Genomic DNA, 17,594 nt, shown 5'->3' on the forward strand with positions numbered 1-17,594 from the left:
AATGTAGTCACAGATCTTTCATATGCAGAGAAAGACAAGGTGATATAAAGAAAAAAAAAGTTAGGTTTAAACTTAGAAAAATAGTGGTAAATATTAAGGTAACCACAAAGGAGACTAACAATCCTACTCATCAAAATAAAACACAAAAAATAGAAACTCAGCAGAAACAAAATCAACAACAACAAATAAGAGGAAATGACAATATATAAAATACTCAGCACAAAAAATTAAGTGGGAAAAAGAAACTGTCAACCACACACAGAAAAAGACATCAAAATGATAGCACTAAACTCATAAAAAAAAAAAAAAATTTTTTTTTATACCTATCCATAATTATACTGAATGTAAATGGACTAAGTGCACCAATAAAGAGACAGAGTGGCAGAATGGATAAAAAAAATATGATCCATCTATATGCTGCCTACAAGAGACACACCTTAGACTCAGAGACACAAACTAAAACTCAAAGTATGGAAAAAATATATCAAGCAAACAACAATCAAAAAAGAGCAGGAGTGGCAATATTAATTTCTGACAGACTAAAGTTAAAACCACCACAAAGGATAAGGAAGGACACTATATAATGATTAAAGGGACAATATACCAGGAGGACGTAAACATATTAAATATTTATGCACCCAATGACAAGGCTGCAAGATACATAAAACAAACTCTAATAGCATTGAAAAGTGAGATAGCGCCACAATTATAGTAGGAGACTTCAACATACCACTTTCAGTGAAGGACAGAAAATCCAGAAAAAAGCTCAATAAAGACACAAGATCTAAATGTCACAAACAACCAACTTGACCTCATAGACATATACAGAACATTCCACCCAACAGCAGCCAAGTGTACTTTCTTTTCTAGCGCACATGGAATACTCCCTAGAATAGACCACATATTAGGTCATAAAGCAACCCTTGGCAGAATCCAACACATCAAAATATTACAAAGCATATTCTCTGACCATGAGACCATAAAAGTAGCAATCAGTAACAGAAAAAGCAGGGAAAAGAAATCAAACACTTAGAAACTGAATAACACTCTGCTCATAAACAACTGGGGTTATAGAAGACATGAAGGATGGAATAAAGAAATTCATAGAATCCAATGAGAATGAAAACACTTCCTATCAGAACCTTTGGGACACAGTGAAAGCAGTGCTCAGAGGTCAATTTATATCAATAAATGCACATATCCAGAAAGAAGAAAGGGCCAAAATCAAAGGATTATCCCTACAACATGAACAAATAGAGAGAAACAAAAGAAGGCACCAGAAGAAAGTGAATAATAAAAATTAGAGCAGAATTAAATGAAATAGAAAACAGAAAAACAATTGAAAGAATTAACAAGACCAAAAGCTGGTTTTTTAAAAAATCAACAAAATTGGTAAACCATTGGCCAAACTGACAAAAGAAAAACAGGAGAGGAAGCAAAGAACCCGAATAAGAAATGAGATGGGCGGTATTACAACAGACCCAATTGAAATTAAAAGAATCGTATCAATTACTACGAAAAATTGTACTTGAACATATTTGAAAACCTAGAAGAAATGGATGAATTTTTAGAAACACTACCCACCTAAACTAACATAAACAGAGGTAGAACAGCCAATAAACCCATAACAAAGGAAGAGATTGAAAAGGTAATAAAAAAAACTCCCAACAAAAAAAAAGCCCTGGCCCAGAAGCCTTCACTGCAGAGCTCTACCAAACTTTCAGAGAAGAGTTAACACCACTACTACTAAAGGTATTTCAGAGCATAGAAAGGACGAAATAATCCCAAACTCATTCTCTGAAGCCAGCATATCTCTGATACTAAAACCAGGTAAAGATACCACAAATAAAGAAAATTACAGACCTATATCCCTCATGAACTTATATGCAAAAATCCTCAACAAAATTCTAGCCAATAGAATTCAACATTTTATAAAAAACAAAAAATTCACCATGACCAAGTGGAATTCATATCAGGTATGCAGGGATGGTTCAACATTAGAAAAACAATTAATGTAATCCATCATATAAATAAAACAAAAGGGAAGAACTACACGATCTCATCAATTGATGCAGAAAAGGCATTTGACAAAGTTCAACACTGATTCATGATAAAAACTCTCAGCAAAATAGAAATAGAAGGAAAATTCCTCAACATAATAAAGGGCATTTATACAAAGTCAACAGCCAACATCATCCTAAATGGAGAGAGTCTGAAAGCATTCCCCTTGAGATGGGGAACCAGACAAGGATGCCCTTTATCACTGCTCTTATTCAACATTGTGTTGGAGGTCCTAGCCAGAGCAATTAGGCTAAATAAAGAAATAAAGGGCATCCAGATTGGCAAGGAAGAAGCAAAATATCTCTACTTGCAGATGACATGATCTTATACACAGAAAACACTGAGGAATCCTCCAGAAAACTACTGAAACTAATAGAAGAGTTCAACAAAGTATCAGGATACAAGATAAACATACAAAAATCAGTTGGATTCCTCTACACCGAAGAGGAAACCATCAAATCAATACCATTTACAACAGACCCCAAGAAGATAAAATACTTAGGAATAAATCTTACCAGAGATGTAAAAGACCCATACAAAGAAAACTACAAGACACTACTGCAAGAAACCAAAAGAGACCTACAAAAGTGGAAAAACATACCTTGCTCATGGAAAGGGAGACATAACATTGTAAAAATGTCTATCCTACCAAAAGCGATCTATAGATACAATGTAATTCTGATCCAAATTCCAATGACATTTTTCAATGAGATGGAGAAACAAATCACTAACTTCATATGGAAGGGAAAGAGGCTTCAGATAAGTAAAGCATTACTGAAAAAGAGCAAAGTGGGAGGCCTCACTGTACCAGTAGTCAAAACAGCCTGGTACTGGTACAACAACAGATATACAGACCAAGGGAAGAGAATCGAGACATAAATCCACCAACATATGAGCAGCTGATATATGACAAAGGCCCAAAATCAATTAAATGGGGAAAAGACAGTCTCTTTAACAAATGGTGCTGGAAAACTGGATATCCACCTGCAAAAAAATGAAACAAGACCCATACCTCACTCCATGCACAAAAACTAACTCAAAATGGATCAAAAACCTAAATATAAAATCTAAAACGGTAAAGATCATGGAAGAAAAAACAGGGACAATGCTAGGAGCCATAATACATGGCATAAACAGTGTGTGAAACATTAAGAATGCAGAAGAGAAACTAGATAACTGGGAGCTCCTAAAAATCAAACACCTATGCTCATCTAAAGACTTCACCAAAAGAGTAAAAAGGTTACCCTACAGACTGGGAAAAAGTTTTTAGCTATGACATTTCCGATCAGCATCTGATCTCTAAAGTCTACATGATACTGCAAAAACTCAACTACAAAAAGACAATTTGTCAATAGCCCAATTAAAAAAATGGGCAAAGGATATGAACAGGAACTTCACTAAAGAAGACATTCAGGTAGCTAACAGAAGTGTGAGGAAATGTTCACGATCATTAGCCATTAGAGAAATGCAGATCAAAACTACAATGAGATTCCATCTCACTCCAACAAGGCTGGTGTTAATCCAAAAAACACAAAATAAGAAATGTTGGAGAGGTTGTGGAGAGACTGGAACACTTATACACTGCTGGTGGGAATGTAAAATGGTACACCCACTTTGGAAATCGATTTGGTGCTTCCTTAAACAGCTAGAAATAGAACTACCATATGATCCAGAAATTCCACTCCTTGGAGTATATCCTAGAGAAATAAGAGCCTTTACATGAACAGATATAGGCACACCCATGTTCACTGCAGCACTGTTTACGATAGCAAAAAATGGAAGCAACGAAGGTGCCCATCGACAGATGAATGGATAAATTATGGTATATTCGCACAATGGAATACTACGCATCCATAAAGAACAGAGATGAATCTGTGAAACATTTCATAACATGGAGGAATCTGGAAGGCATTATGCTGAGTGAAATTAGTCAGTTGCAAAAGGACAAATATTGTATAAGATCACTATTATCAGAACTTGAGAAATAGTTTAAACAGAGAAGAAAATCTTAGATGGTTATGTGAGTGTGGAAGGAGGGTGGGAGAGGGGTGTTCACTAATTAGATGGTAGACAAGGAGTATTTTAGGTGAAGGGAAAGACAACACACAATACAGAAGACGTCAGCAGAACTGGACCAAACCAAAAGCAGTTTCCTGAGTAAACTGAATACTTCAAAAGCCAGCGTAGCAGGGGCAGGGGTTTGGGGACCACGGTTTCAGGGGACGTCTAGGTCAACCGGCATAGTAAAATCTATTAAGAAAACATGCTTAATGGTCTTTTTAGGACCCCAGAGGTCATGGTCCCCAGGCCCAAGACAGGAACCATTCCCAAAGCTAACACTTCAGACAGGGACTGGACTGGACTACGGGATACAAAACGATACTGGTGAGGAGTGAGCTTCTTGGATCAAGTAAGACATATGAGACTATGCAGGCAGCTCCTGTCTGGCGGGGAGGTGAGAGGGCCGAGGTGGTCAGAGGCTGGCTGAATGGATACGAAAACAGTGGAGAGAAGGAGTGTGCTGTCTTATTAGGGGGAGATTAACTAGGAGTATATCAAACCAAACAAGCAAATCCAGTGCCACTGAGTCGGTTCCGGCTCATAGCAACCCTATAGGACAGAGTAGAACTGCCCCACAGAGTTTCCAAGGACCACCTGGCGGATTCGAACTGCTGACCCTTTGGTTAGCAGCTATAGATAGCACTTAACCACTATGCCACCAGGGTTTCCTAGCAGTATATAGGAAGGTGTACACAAATTTTTGTTTATGAGAGACCCACCTGATTTGTAAACTTTCACTTAAAGCACAATTAAGAAAAAAAACCACCAAAAAAAAAAAATTATTATAGGGGACTGTCAGAAGGATGTGTATACTACCCATTCCTCTATCAAATTTTAACCTTGGATTAAATTTTGATGGGAAACTTGCATACTTAGACTGCATTATTTGGCTCCTCATACAATTAAATTTTCTGGTCTGCACAGCCTGCCTGCTGTGAGGAATGCTAAAATAAAGTCGTGTGAAATGCATTTATTATATTTCTTTTAGGGGTGTTGTTGCAGACATTGTTAATGACATTACATAGTGTCATCTTAATAAAGATCTGCAGAAGAAATTTCTCTCAAGTCTCAGTACCAACACCTCTTTTTTTCTGAAAACTACCGTTCACTTTTATCTTAAGATCACTGTTGTTCATGTAATAGACTGTGTTTTCTTTTTTGTGAAAGCTCAGGCATATTTATGGCAAGTAGAGGTTTAGACATATGAATGCTACAAAATGCATTCTGATTATTAACCTAATCTCAGGCTTAACTTTATTTTCTAACCCTTATTTCCCCCTTAATCCAATATCCTTGATTTTTAAAATCTAAGATACTTCTTATATGTATCTTTGTAATCTACCTCAAGTTCTTCTTTATTTATGAACAGTAAGTAAACATTAAAGTTATTTATTGTGGACACTCTATCAGTAATCCCTGTAGATTAGTATGAAAAGCCCATTTGTTCCCTTGAGTCTTCTGAACTCCGTCCAAACCCTGTTATTTTACCATTTAACAGCAGCATATCCAGACACCCAGGCAGTTGACTTTCATTACCACTTAATACCTGTTAGTCTAATACTAGTACCACCAACAGAAATTATAATAGAACCACCATGACCATTTAAGCATTCAGCACAGTGATTCAAGTACTAAGTTCTTTATTATCTCATACAGTCCTACCAATACAAAAGTATCACTACCCCACAGTTCATATAACAAAACTTGAACTCAGAAAGGTTCAGCAACTTATCCAAGTTCACAGAGCTAATGTAGTGCAATCGATCACTTTTGTGTGGCCTTTCTTCACATGGTCTTGTCATTCTCACCCAAGTGATTGGGTAGGACTGTGAGTATAAAGTAATTGTGGCCCACCAAAGGGACTGGTCAGCTTTGCCATCCTGCTAGGCTTAAAATGAGCCATCCCAGAGGTGGGAAGGAAAGGATCTCACCACAACCAAGGAAGAAGAGCCAAGAGCAGAGCGTATCCTTTGAACCCGGAATGCCTGAGCTGAGAATCTCCTGGAACCAGGAGACTGATAGGGAGAGAAGACAGCAAGCAGAGGTGGCAGAGAAACAGCTGCAGGAGAGACAGAAAGGAGATGGTGTGGCGGGCTTCCTGGCCCACAGAGGGAGAAAGCTAAGTGCCTTCGGATGGGAGTATTACTGGCAGAGTTGGGTGCCTCTGGGCACTTGGTAGAACTAGGTTTACTGTCCCATGGAGCTAGAAAATGAACACCTTTGGGCTGAGCCTTACTGGTGGAGTGGGGTGACTCTGGCACCTACTGGCAGAGCTAAAAGAGCTTTGTAACACTTGCCTGAGCAGGGCAGAGGCCGAGGGCCAGAGAGCAGTGTGCCTGACTGAGAAGAGGTTGTCCTGATGGAAGAACTGTATCCTAAGAGCTCCTGATCCTGAATTGTATCCTGTTACTTCTCTAATAAACCCCACAACTGTGAGTATGGTCTGTGAGTTGTGTGCCCATTGCAATGAATTATCGAACCCACCAGAGAGGCAGAGGGTACCATGGGAGGGGCGGCTGGTGTCAGAATTGATAAAGATGGAGAGAGGAGGCATGTCTGACTTCCGTCTCGTAGGAATCAGCCTTGGGATATTGATCTTGACTTTTCTTCCCCCTCGTGAAGTTAGAGGAGGTCTGATGTCACCCCCAAGCCATTTTTATAGCTAATAAGTGGCAGTGTCTGGATTCAAGTCTCTGTCTCTCTGACTTTAAACCTTGTGTTATATACTGTAAGAGTTTGTTGTTAGTTGCCATAGACTTGGCTCATAAGAAAGGAGAATGCTAGAAGAAAAAGGAGATGGGTACAAAGGTGGAGGAAAACATTTAAAAATAAAAATAGCATTAGGAGGAGGGAGACTGAGTAGGTGGAAAAGAGTTGATTTAGCTTTGAGGGACAAGATGCTAACACCTTTATACTTACAGGCATAATTTGACATAAATCATCAATGGTAACACTGCAGATGCCGACTGCTGTATTTTGATCACTAGGAACGACAGGAGGGCTCAATAATTTCTTGTAGCAGCAGGGAGGGAAACGAATATCCAAGGTGATGCTGTTATAAACAGCTAGTCCCATAAGCTATGCATACTAAATGTTAAGCAATAACATAAATTCCATGACAACAAATTAGTTTTGAATTATGCATCAGTCTATTTCTTGCATACTTCTTTCAGATTTAACACTGACTTTTTTCTAATTAGTCCCACATACTTGCTTCCTTCTCTTTCATCTATTTTCCCTTTATTTTATACAACATAATTCCTTGATAACCAAAAGTCATATAAAAAGGGTTCAATGGATAGTATTTAATGACATCCCTGGACAAGTTTATCTAAAATCAGAACAGAAAGCAATTTCAGACATTTCTGTAAACTAGTTAAAGCATATAAGAAAAAACATTCTAAATTTAAACAAAGATATTGGTGATTTTATAAGCAGTAGCAACAGTTTATTCAGTAGAATTTATTGCAGAACTCACTACTGATTTCGATGATAGTCATTTTAGCTACTTTAAAAATTAAATACAGATCGTGTGAAGAAGAGCAGGTCCCAGGGTGGCACAAACAGTTTGCTCTTAGCTACTAACCAAAAGGTTGGCAGTTTGAATCCACCTAGTGCTGCTGCAAAAGAAGGCCTGGTGATCTACTTCCGTAAGATTAGTCACTGAAAACCCTATGAAACACAGTTCTACTCTGTGTGTGTGTGTATATGTGTATCTCCATATTTTTATTCATCTCTTTTCTTTTCATAAACCAAGCCAAGCTTGTTACTGTCAAGCTTATCTGACTTATGGCGACCCCATGTATGTCAGAGTAGAACTGCTGTTCATTGGATTTTCAATGGCTGCAATCCTACACATATATATGTGTACTACAAGGAGCTCTGGTGGTGCAATGGTTAAGTGCTCAGCTGCTAACTGAAAGGTTGAAGGTTCAAACCCACCAGCTGCTCCATGGGGGAAAAGACCTGGCCATCTACTCCTGTAAAGATTATAGCTTAGGAAACCTAACAGGGCAGTACTACCCTCTCCTATAGTTGCTATGAGTCAGAATCAACTCAACAGCACACAACAACAACAACATATATACGACACTACTGATAAGCTAATTGGGCTTGAAAGGCTTTTGTTTACTACTTGGAGTTTTTCCAAAGTATTCAAAGTTAAAAAGCTATCGATGCTATATTTATAAACTTTGCCCAACTGTATTTTATTAATCAGTTATATGGCAGAATGTAACTTATCCCTTTGCTGAAAGACGGGTTTTACATAAAATTCCACAATATTTCAACTGTCAAATAAAGATTATTATATTAAGTTATTAAGGAAGTCATTGATTTTACAGGCTCAAAAGGAAATCTAAACATGTGGTATGAATAAATTACTGAAAACAATTAAAAAAAAATTGGAAGACAGCCAATACTTCAATTTGCTAAGGCAGAATGATGGCTGAGAGTCATTTAAGGAGTAGATACGCTGTTCTACAAGCGACCGTATCAACAGAGGCTGAGCACTATGTTCAAGCAGACATATTAAAAATAAGTTTGAATATACTTATATAATTATGATAATAGCAGTAACGATGATAACCTGTAGCTACCATTTATGATTCCCCACTACGATACCTGGTTTTAGGCATTTTTTCATTCAGTTTTTTAACTTTAGATTTTATTATAACCCTTAAGGCAGTTTTTAGAAAATTTTTTTACAGATGAGGAAATAAGGCTCATAGGATTTGCTATGTGGAACTCTCATATGCAGAAATACAATGTTTCATTTCACACTAAATTAACCTGTTCTGGCTGAAGCAGGAATGGGGACTGGGGAATCCTCCTGCTGGAGCCACTGAGGCATGACGTGGTGTAAACAGAGCAGAGTTTGAATACCTCACACTATGCCCTTTCGGTATAAGTAACTCTACTTTAAAAAAAACTATCCTATTATGGTTCTTAGGTAATCTTCAAAACATTTCACAATTATTATTATAGGCTTTACTGTAACACTTCAGGTCCAAGGCCTTACCAGTTCTTCCCTGTCCTCTAGGGTCACTGTGGGTCGGAATCAACTCTACATCAATGGGTTTTTGGTTACCATGCCTTCTAGGGAATCAATCGTGCTTTCGCTGGTATATCTTTTTTGAAGATAAATAAACATAAATATGAGGTAGTAGTGGTTATAATGGGACCCTGGTGATGCAGTGTTTAAGAGCTCCAGTTGCTAACCAAAATGTTGGCAGTTTGAATCCACCAAGCTGTCCCTTAGAAACTTTATGGGGCAGTTCTACCCTGTCCTATAGGGTTGCTGTGGGTCAGAATTGACTCAATGGCAATGGGTTTGGTTTGGTCTTTTTTTAGTGGGTATAATAATTTTATATTCAGTGGTTTAACCCAAAATGTGCAACACATAAAAATGCTTATTATACTCTTTGGGTAATGACTGAATAGAAACTAATGTCTACTGCAAAAGAAAACGGCAAATTTATGAGTTTTATCATATACAGCACAAGTCTAAAAATGTTACAGCTAAGTATGATCTAATATTTTATTACAAATATTAGAAAGTCAAAACATCATCTGAATCTAAGCTGTGATAAGAATGTAAAACGTGACAAAGATATGCATCAGGAAATTCAAATGGCTCACAGGGTAGTGAGAAACATCAAAGACTGGGTCATCAACAAAGTTGAAAATATACAACAAATGATTACTGTAGACAACAGGAAAAAAACTGGAGTCTAATCGTTCAGCATTCTTCTGTATGTGGAAGTTAGCATTTCAGATGCTTAGACATGACAGCATATACGAAATTTTAAATTGTTTACTATTAGTTTCTTCCATAATACTTTTTCCTCTATCCAGTCTCCGAATTTCCATATGCATTCCTCAGGATTTATTTCAACAAATGGAACAAAGATAAGTATTCAAAGCCCTCTGTAAGATGGCTTGTATCTTTTTCTGATGGTATCTTTCATAAATCCCAGTGTGCCTCCTGCTTCAATCAAGTGGGCCTACTCATTGCTCTGTTAACAGGTCCAGCACAATTCTGCCTTTTTTTTTTTTCCTAGCCATACCCCCAGCCTAAAATGTCCTGCTCTCTCTAATCTGTGTTAATCAAATATAATTGTACCATGTATTAATCTCTACCTCCTTCGGCAGGAACATACTGAATCTTTTCCATCTCAGAACTCCTTAGCAGTTAATGCCCGTATTGTCACTTCACTCTGAGAACAGAATACTTTGTACCGGTGCTCATCTGTTCCTTTAGATGGTAAGCTTCTTCTTCTCTTCTTTTAACCTATGTGCCCCCAGAGCTTGCTCATTTACTTACTCTTCCCTCCTTCCTTCCTACTCAGTGAAGGAATTCCCTCTACAGTACACTTGATGGCATACAGATTTATACAATTTAAAAAACATTATAAAGTAATGCTATATGCTTTAAATATTCTCACTCTGTTCAATTTTTATGGATGCCTCTTTCATGTCTCTTGATTTGGGAGCATAACGGGTTAGATTTAATTCCCATATTCCAACTAAGTAACCAGTGACTGTCAAGTAGATTCCGACTCATGGTGACGCTCTGTGTGTCGGAGTAGAACTGTGCTCCATAGGGTTTCCAATGGCTGATATTTTGGAAGTAAATCACTAAATCTCTTTTAAGGTGCCTCTGGGTGGATGGGAACTGCTAACTTTTTGGTTAGCTGCCAAGCACGTTAACCATTTGGAGAGCCCAAAGACTTCACAGCGTAAACTGAATGAAAATAAGCAAAAAGTGAAAGAACTTAAAAAAAAAAAAAAAAAAACTTCATTACGACTGGAAAGATACTTCGAGTTTCAAAAATGTTTTAAACTTCTGGTAATTTAGGTTACATGTGAAATAGAAAATAATTATTTTTTATTTCAGATAAGGCTTTTAGAAAAAAAAAGATCTCAAAAACTCAGTAATTCCTCTGAAGAACTAAATCTACTGACATTATATAGTTGTGATATTACAAACAATAAAGATCATTAAAAATCTATTAGTGAATTTGACAATAATGTCAAATTTGAATAAAATGCTTAAAGTTTTCTAAAATATGAATAAAAATTTTCATCACTGGTCTATTAGCACCTCCTAGTGGACAGTTTAAAGGATACAATTCCAACCAATCGGAATTCAGAATAGTTATCACATTTAAAGCTGCTAAACCAATGGCAGTGTGAATCCTTGTGATAGGTAAACATTCCTGAAAAAAAGAAACAATTTTATTATTAATATAATTGATTAAAAAAAATCAGAGGGATAAAATATGCATGACATCTCATCTATTAGAAGCAAAACAGTGCAGCAATAGTTACGCTATAAGCCATCTTTCATGTTAAAAATTTTACAGATTTCTTTACTTGAGGGACCATGTATTTGCAAATCTCAATAAATACAAATATATCTGTGTAAAATATATATGTAGATGGCCAGTGTGTGGGCGTTATTTTATTATCAGTATCCTGAATCAAGGATGGAAATACGGTAAAATAATGGAAACTAAATCAATTTTATTTAAAAAAAAAACTATAGTTTTATACTTTGTAAGTTATGATCAAAATTAATTTTGAGGATTATCTAAAAATTTCAATTTATCCATGTCATCCCTATTTCACACTACCAGAAAGATTTATATATGTATATATAAAATAAAAACAAAGAGGAAGAACAGCACTTAAAATTCTCCTTTGAAGAAAAATACTTAACAGGTACTAAGGATTATATAGGTGATTTCTCTAAATAAAAAACAAATTTAAATTTCACAAAGATATTTTCTTAAAACATTAATTCATGAATTCTTATAAAAATGGCTCAATACTTAATGAAAAGAGGCTTCAGAGCAAATCATGGCTTTTTTAAAAATATCAAATATTCTTTATTTCAATGACAAATTTTCATGACTTTGGTTTATTCAGCAAAGATAGAGGATTGCTTCTTTGCAAATGCATACTTTCACTCTTGATACATTTTGTGTGGGATTCCCAGTAAGGTAATTAACATTCAGACTGTCAATTTTATCTAACAAGTTTTAAATGTAATTACTACTCTAAAAAATATTTAACATTTATGGTTGCCTAGAAATCTGCAAAATCATAGGGTAGGTAAAAATAAGCGTGATTCGTTGAATTTAACAATTATGAAGAAACATTGTTCATAAAAATTAGACAAGTACTCACCATAATCTGGATGGAAAATCTGGCGAATTAGAAGAAGGAACCATTCTTTAGTCAATCCACCCATATCCAAACCAGCTTCCCCTACAAACGTAACTTTCAACTTCTTTTTCAAGTCTGCTCTTTTCCGGGTTAACTATTTGAAGAAATTATATAGTGGAGAACAAAGGGCAGTGACAAAATTAACTTGTTTTAATTCTGGGAAATGTGTTAGGCAGTGTATCTTATTTACGGTATCACAAAACTCCATTCATCTGCTCGTTCATTCATTCGTTCAGTAAATGTGCAGTCATGGTATGGGCTAGGCATTCTTATGTTTGTTTTATAGACCAGGAAACAGAATTAAAGAGATCAGGTACCTTGTCCAAGCTTACTGCCTCCTGGTGTCATATTGCCTCCAAGAATTAACTGAGCAGACTATAACATAAAATAATTAATTTTCTTTTCTTTAATGCTTTCAACACTAAACTTTTTAAAATGATGTAGGTAAAAAAAAAAAAAAAATTTTTTTTTTTTTTTTTAAGTAGGTAAATCTGCCATCATCTCCTAACAGACACATGAAGATCTCGCTGCAACACTGTACGTGCAGGAAGCTCTATAATACACGCACGGGCACAGGAAGCTCCGTGGTACACGAACGGGCACAGGAAGCTCCGTGATACACGCACGGGCGCAGGAAGCTCCGTGGTACACGCACGGGCGCAGGAAGCTCCGTGATACACGGAGGGGCACAGGAAGCTCCGTGATACACGGACGGGCACAGGAAGCTCCGTGATACACGGACGGGCACAGGAAGCTCCGTGATACACGGACGGGCAGTCCCTGGGCTACAAGTGAGATCCGTTCCTAAGTGTGTCTTTAAGTTGAATTTGTAGGTAAGTCTAACAGGTGCATACGGTTCTTATTTAGCCTTATTTTAGTGCAAGAAAAGGCTGGAAGCCTTCCCAAGGATTTAAAAGCTGCACGTGCAGCAATTGAAGGTGACTGTGATGAAGAATTTGTTGCCAGTACAAAAAAAAAAAAATTTTTTTTTTTTACACACTGGGTCAGTCGTTCCAGAGTGAGGGCAAATTTACATAACATTAGAGGGCAAGCAGGAGTTGTCTGTAAATTGGACGTTTGTAACCTAGGGACTTACTGTACATACAAAGTAGGTTTGAATCTGAGTACCTTCAATATGCCCTCTAGGTTAGATCCCTGATTTTACAGATAAAGTAATCTGAGGCTTGTAGAAGCAAAAATGGCTTGTTAACACACCTAACCAGTGACAAAGGTGGGTTTAGAATCTAGGTTACACACTCAGACACAATTACTCATTTAAGTGTTCTGTATCAAATCCTTTTCCAGGGAATCAATAACAACAACAACAAAACATTAATACACGTACAAAAAATGAACATAAGGCTTAATTATGAATATAAAACTTATTTTAGCTATGGTATCAAAATACAAGGAGGTACTCTTACTGGCAAAGAGGAATAAAGAAACAGCTTACTAAGATTTCAATACAATAAACTAGATCACAAAATTTAAAGCTTTAATCAATTAATATCACTTTGGAATAAATTGTACCTCATCAAGTGAATCGCTAACCAGATGTGTCCGCCTTACTTTCATATTTAGAAATAACATATTCATATCAGGTCTCTGTCTTCGAGATACTTTATCCACCAGACTTTGCTAATTAAATGAGAAAGCAAATATTTGCACTTTTATCTAACGATGAATAATGTCATTTAAAACATTTAGATACTTAATAAAAATCCTTTATATTCTTGTTTATATGTCATCTCCTATATAAAGAACTTCATAAAATCAATTATGCACACATGAATACTGCTAAAATTTTATCTTAGAAATCCATGACACAGGAATATCGATTTTATGAAAATGCCTTATTGGAACAATGATACCCAACCTGTTGCCATCAAGTGGATTCCGAATCATAGCAACCCTCCAGGACAGAGTAGAACTGCCCCATACAGATTCCAAGGAGCAGCTGGTGGATTTGAACTACTGACCGCTTGGTCAGCAGCCCTATCACTTAACCACTGTGCCACCAGGGCTCCATGATACCCAAAGGGGGTCCAAAAACATCTTCTATAGTAAAGAATATTGCATTGTATTTCTGTATGTCTCATCTCTTAAGTTTTCTGTTTAATAAATACAAACATAAAATGGGAACATTTAAAGCAAGGTATTTTGGGTTTTGGTTTGTATACTTATGATGATAAACCTGGGTTGAGGCTTTTTTTAAATACTGAATTTACTCTAAAAACATAATTAATCTACTTTTAGAATGTAATTTGTCAACATATATCAAAATTCTTAACAATATTCATAATCTTTGTCCCAATAATTCCACTTCTGAGAATTCTAAACAAAGAAAATATTTTACCCAGCGAGATACTCATCACAGCATTATCAATAAAAGCAAAACTTTAGGACTATCTGAAGCACATATCCATCTAATGGAATATAATACAGCTACTTAAAAATGATGGTCATAGGAAGTATGTAAATAATGTGAAAAATGTTTAAGACAAAACTGAAAAAAGCAGGAAACAAAACTGTGCACAATACTGTTTCATCTGTATTATTTTAAAAAATATATAAAACATCAGAATTTTCTAAAATGGTAAAAGTAGTTATGTTTGGATGTTGGAAATATGGGTAATTTAAAAAAACTAATTTTTCATGGTTTCTTAAAATATGAGCAATGAGCATGTAAAAAACAACAAAGTATATAAATATACATCATATAAAATGTATATGCTTATATATTTAATTTTTTTAGGCTTTATCAGACTACCTCATCTTCTTTGGTAACAAAGAAAACTAATTATTGTACAGATTAAGGATAAATATTTCAGACATTTTAAATACAGCATGTTGCTTTAATATACAAAAATTTAATACTCCAAATCTATATTGTGAGGCTGCTTTCATGATCTTGTAGATCACTATAATAAAACGCTTATTCAGAGCCCTTCTTCATCTCTCTAATATCCAATTCTAAAGACATACAGTACAGTGAAACCTGTGAAAGCTGGAACTCGATGGGACTGCCTTGCTTTTCCAGGTCTCACTAGTTTTCCGCCTTTAAGAAGGTGCAGTCTTAACACTTTTCTGTCATTTGTTTTAGTGGAAAATATTTGAGTTTTCCTTCTCTGATAGGTTTCCACCTTACACAGGATCCGGCTTTCACAGGTTTTACTGTATAGCCTTTTGCTTCTCTGGGTATTCCCTTTGGGGCATAAAGAAATCCATATTTTGGGAAAATACCCTGCGCCCTGGACCTTTCTTCCTGCCCTTTCCTGTCTTCTGTTCCCCATTTGGCTCCTGGTGAGCTGTCACACTGGAAAGATTCAATAAATAAATTTACATTAGGATGCTGATGACAGACCAGCCTTATTGGCTACTCCTCCCAACAGGAATTCATATTTTAAGAGGGAAAAGCTTTAACCAAGAGAAATACACCAACAATGGTAGATTTTTAAACAGTCTGACGAGGAAATAATTTTTAGGTCGGGGAATCACTTTTGTAACTTTAAGCTCTTGCCTACACTGACTACTGTAAGGTTGCCCTTGTGTCAAAATAGTCACCAGTCACTCTTCCACCACATCGATTCTAAGTGGTATGGCCGTTTACAAGTTAAAATGTTGGGAAGCACCCATAAATTGATAATGTCAATTGAATCTTCAGTGCCTCCTCGTTTGCTTCCATGATCTGTGAAGACAGCCTGTGGCAGAGTCTACACCTGCCATCAGTCTACACCTGGTACCTTAGTGTGACTGACACAGACAGAAAACTGCTCAGAGAAATTTAAGTAAACCTGTAGCTCTTCAGGTCTTTTTCTTACAAATATCAAGTCATAGTCCAAGGTGGAAAAGTACTAAAAAGGACATGAAATTGTATAAATGCAACTAACAATATGTCAAAATGGCTAGCTATATAGACTAATCCTTGAGCCAGTATCTACCCAATATCAAATCATAATTCTGGCGCTAAATATACCTGTTTAAACTCATTCTTTAGGGGTTAGTGTGGCTTTGAACTCCCTCAGTAGACACAGCAATAAAATTTCTTCTAATATTGCCATACTCAGTATAAGCTGACTTTGGGGATATCACCAGTCACTCAAATCTTTTGTCTCACTCTGTGACAGAAAAAATACTCACCTCTGGAAACTGAGTTACTGAGGGACAAGCAATTCCTATTTTTTATAGTATTTTGATGTATTATAATTTATGCCTTAGAATTCTTTCTATTTTTGGACAAGACACAGAAACAATTTCTTTTTCCTCTATGCTTCTCTTTGTATTTTAAGAAGCTACAGGCAACCTTCCCTTTAATTTTTTAAATCTGTGAGTAGATAATCATATCTCAAAAGCAGGTGCTCAAAATACGTAAGTAACTCCTTAGGTAGACACGATGGCAACAGGTTAACAGGAGGTAGACTACACATCTAAATGTAGAGTCTAAGGATGAAATAAAAAGTCACTTAATCTGATATTAGATAATGTGCATAAGTTTATTGTGCTGTACAGCAATGAAAATGAGCCTTGGTGGCACAGTGAGCGACCGCTGCTAACTGAAAAGGTTGGCAGTTTGAATCCACCAACTGCTCCAGTGGCGGGGGGGGCGGGCGGGTAAGAGTGGGGGAGAGATGTGGCAGTCTGCTTCCCGTGAAGATTTAAAGCCTTGGAAACCCAATGGGGTAGTTCTACTCTGTCTTATAGGGTCGCTATGAGTCGGAATAGACTTAAAGGCAGCAGGTTTTATAGCAATGAAATGAGTGGTATGGGGTGGTAAGGACAGGCCCAGAAATAAACTTCATTCAGCTTCACAATTTACCTAAAGTCAGCCTGACTGCTACCCCAGTTTCTAGGGCCTTATGCGTTGTGGTTTCCCAAGAACCAACAAAACATCTTTCACCTTCCTTGAGTATATTTCTCAGTTCTCCAAGAGATACACTTTTCTTTAACACCTTCTAATCTTTTGGTTTTTCTATTTGATTTTCATTAAACTTAGAATATGTTCAGTGGCTTCAGGGGTTTGCTCTTAAGGACACCCCTAACTCCACTATAGTTCTCATCAACACTACATTGGTTACCTGGAGATGGAATGTGATCTCTACAAAATGATGTCCAACAAGCTCCCAGTACTTTGGGTCTGTGAGAGGCATTTAATCTTCCCGCTACATTTACAAATATAAGAAACTAATTTGGGAGTGATGATGATTGAGGGGTGTCTTGTTTCCCATATCTTCAACAGGCTT

The 17,594-nt window shown here is 36.6% G+C and overlaps 1 protein-coding gene across 2 annotated transcripts in view; it reads right to left on the reverse strand.

Moving 5' to 3' along the window:
• HECTD2 (HECT domain E3 ubiquitin protein ligase 2) overlaps positions 1-17,594 on the reverse strand; it is a 106,722-nt gene that overhangs the window by 14,033 nt on the left and 75,095 nt on the right. The window contains exons 12-15 of one of the 2 annotated variants that reach the window (XM_010589113.2): positions 13,885-13,992; positions 12,316-12,448; positions 11,254-11,342; positions 7,042-7,200 (exon numbers count right to left, since the gene is read on the reverse strand). In XM_010589113.2, coding sequence (XP_010587415.1) covers positions 7,042-7,200; positions 11,254-11,342; positions 12,316-12,448; positions 13,885-13,992 — 489 coding nt within the window. Of the gene's footprint in view, positions 1-7,041; positions 7,210-11,253; positions 11,343-12,315; positions 12,449-13,884; positions 13,993-17,594 lie in introns of those variants that run through there. The other variant, XM_064269575.1, reaches the window with a different exon arrangement.

Source organism: Loxodonta africana, chromosome 16 (assembly GCF_030014295.1).
Source record: "Loxodonta africana isolate mLoxAfr1 chromosome 16, mLoxAfr1.hap2, whole genome shotgun sequence".
NCBI classification, from domain to species: Eukaryota; Metazoa; Chordata; class Mammalia; order Proboscidea; family Elephantidae; genus Loxodonta; species Loxodonta africana.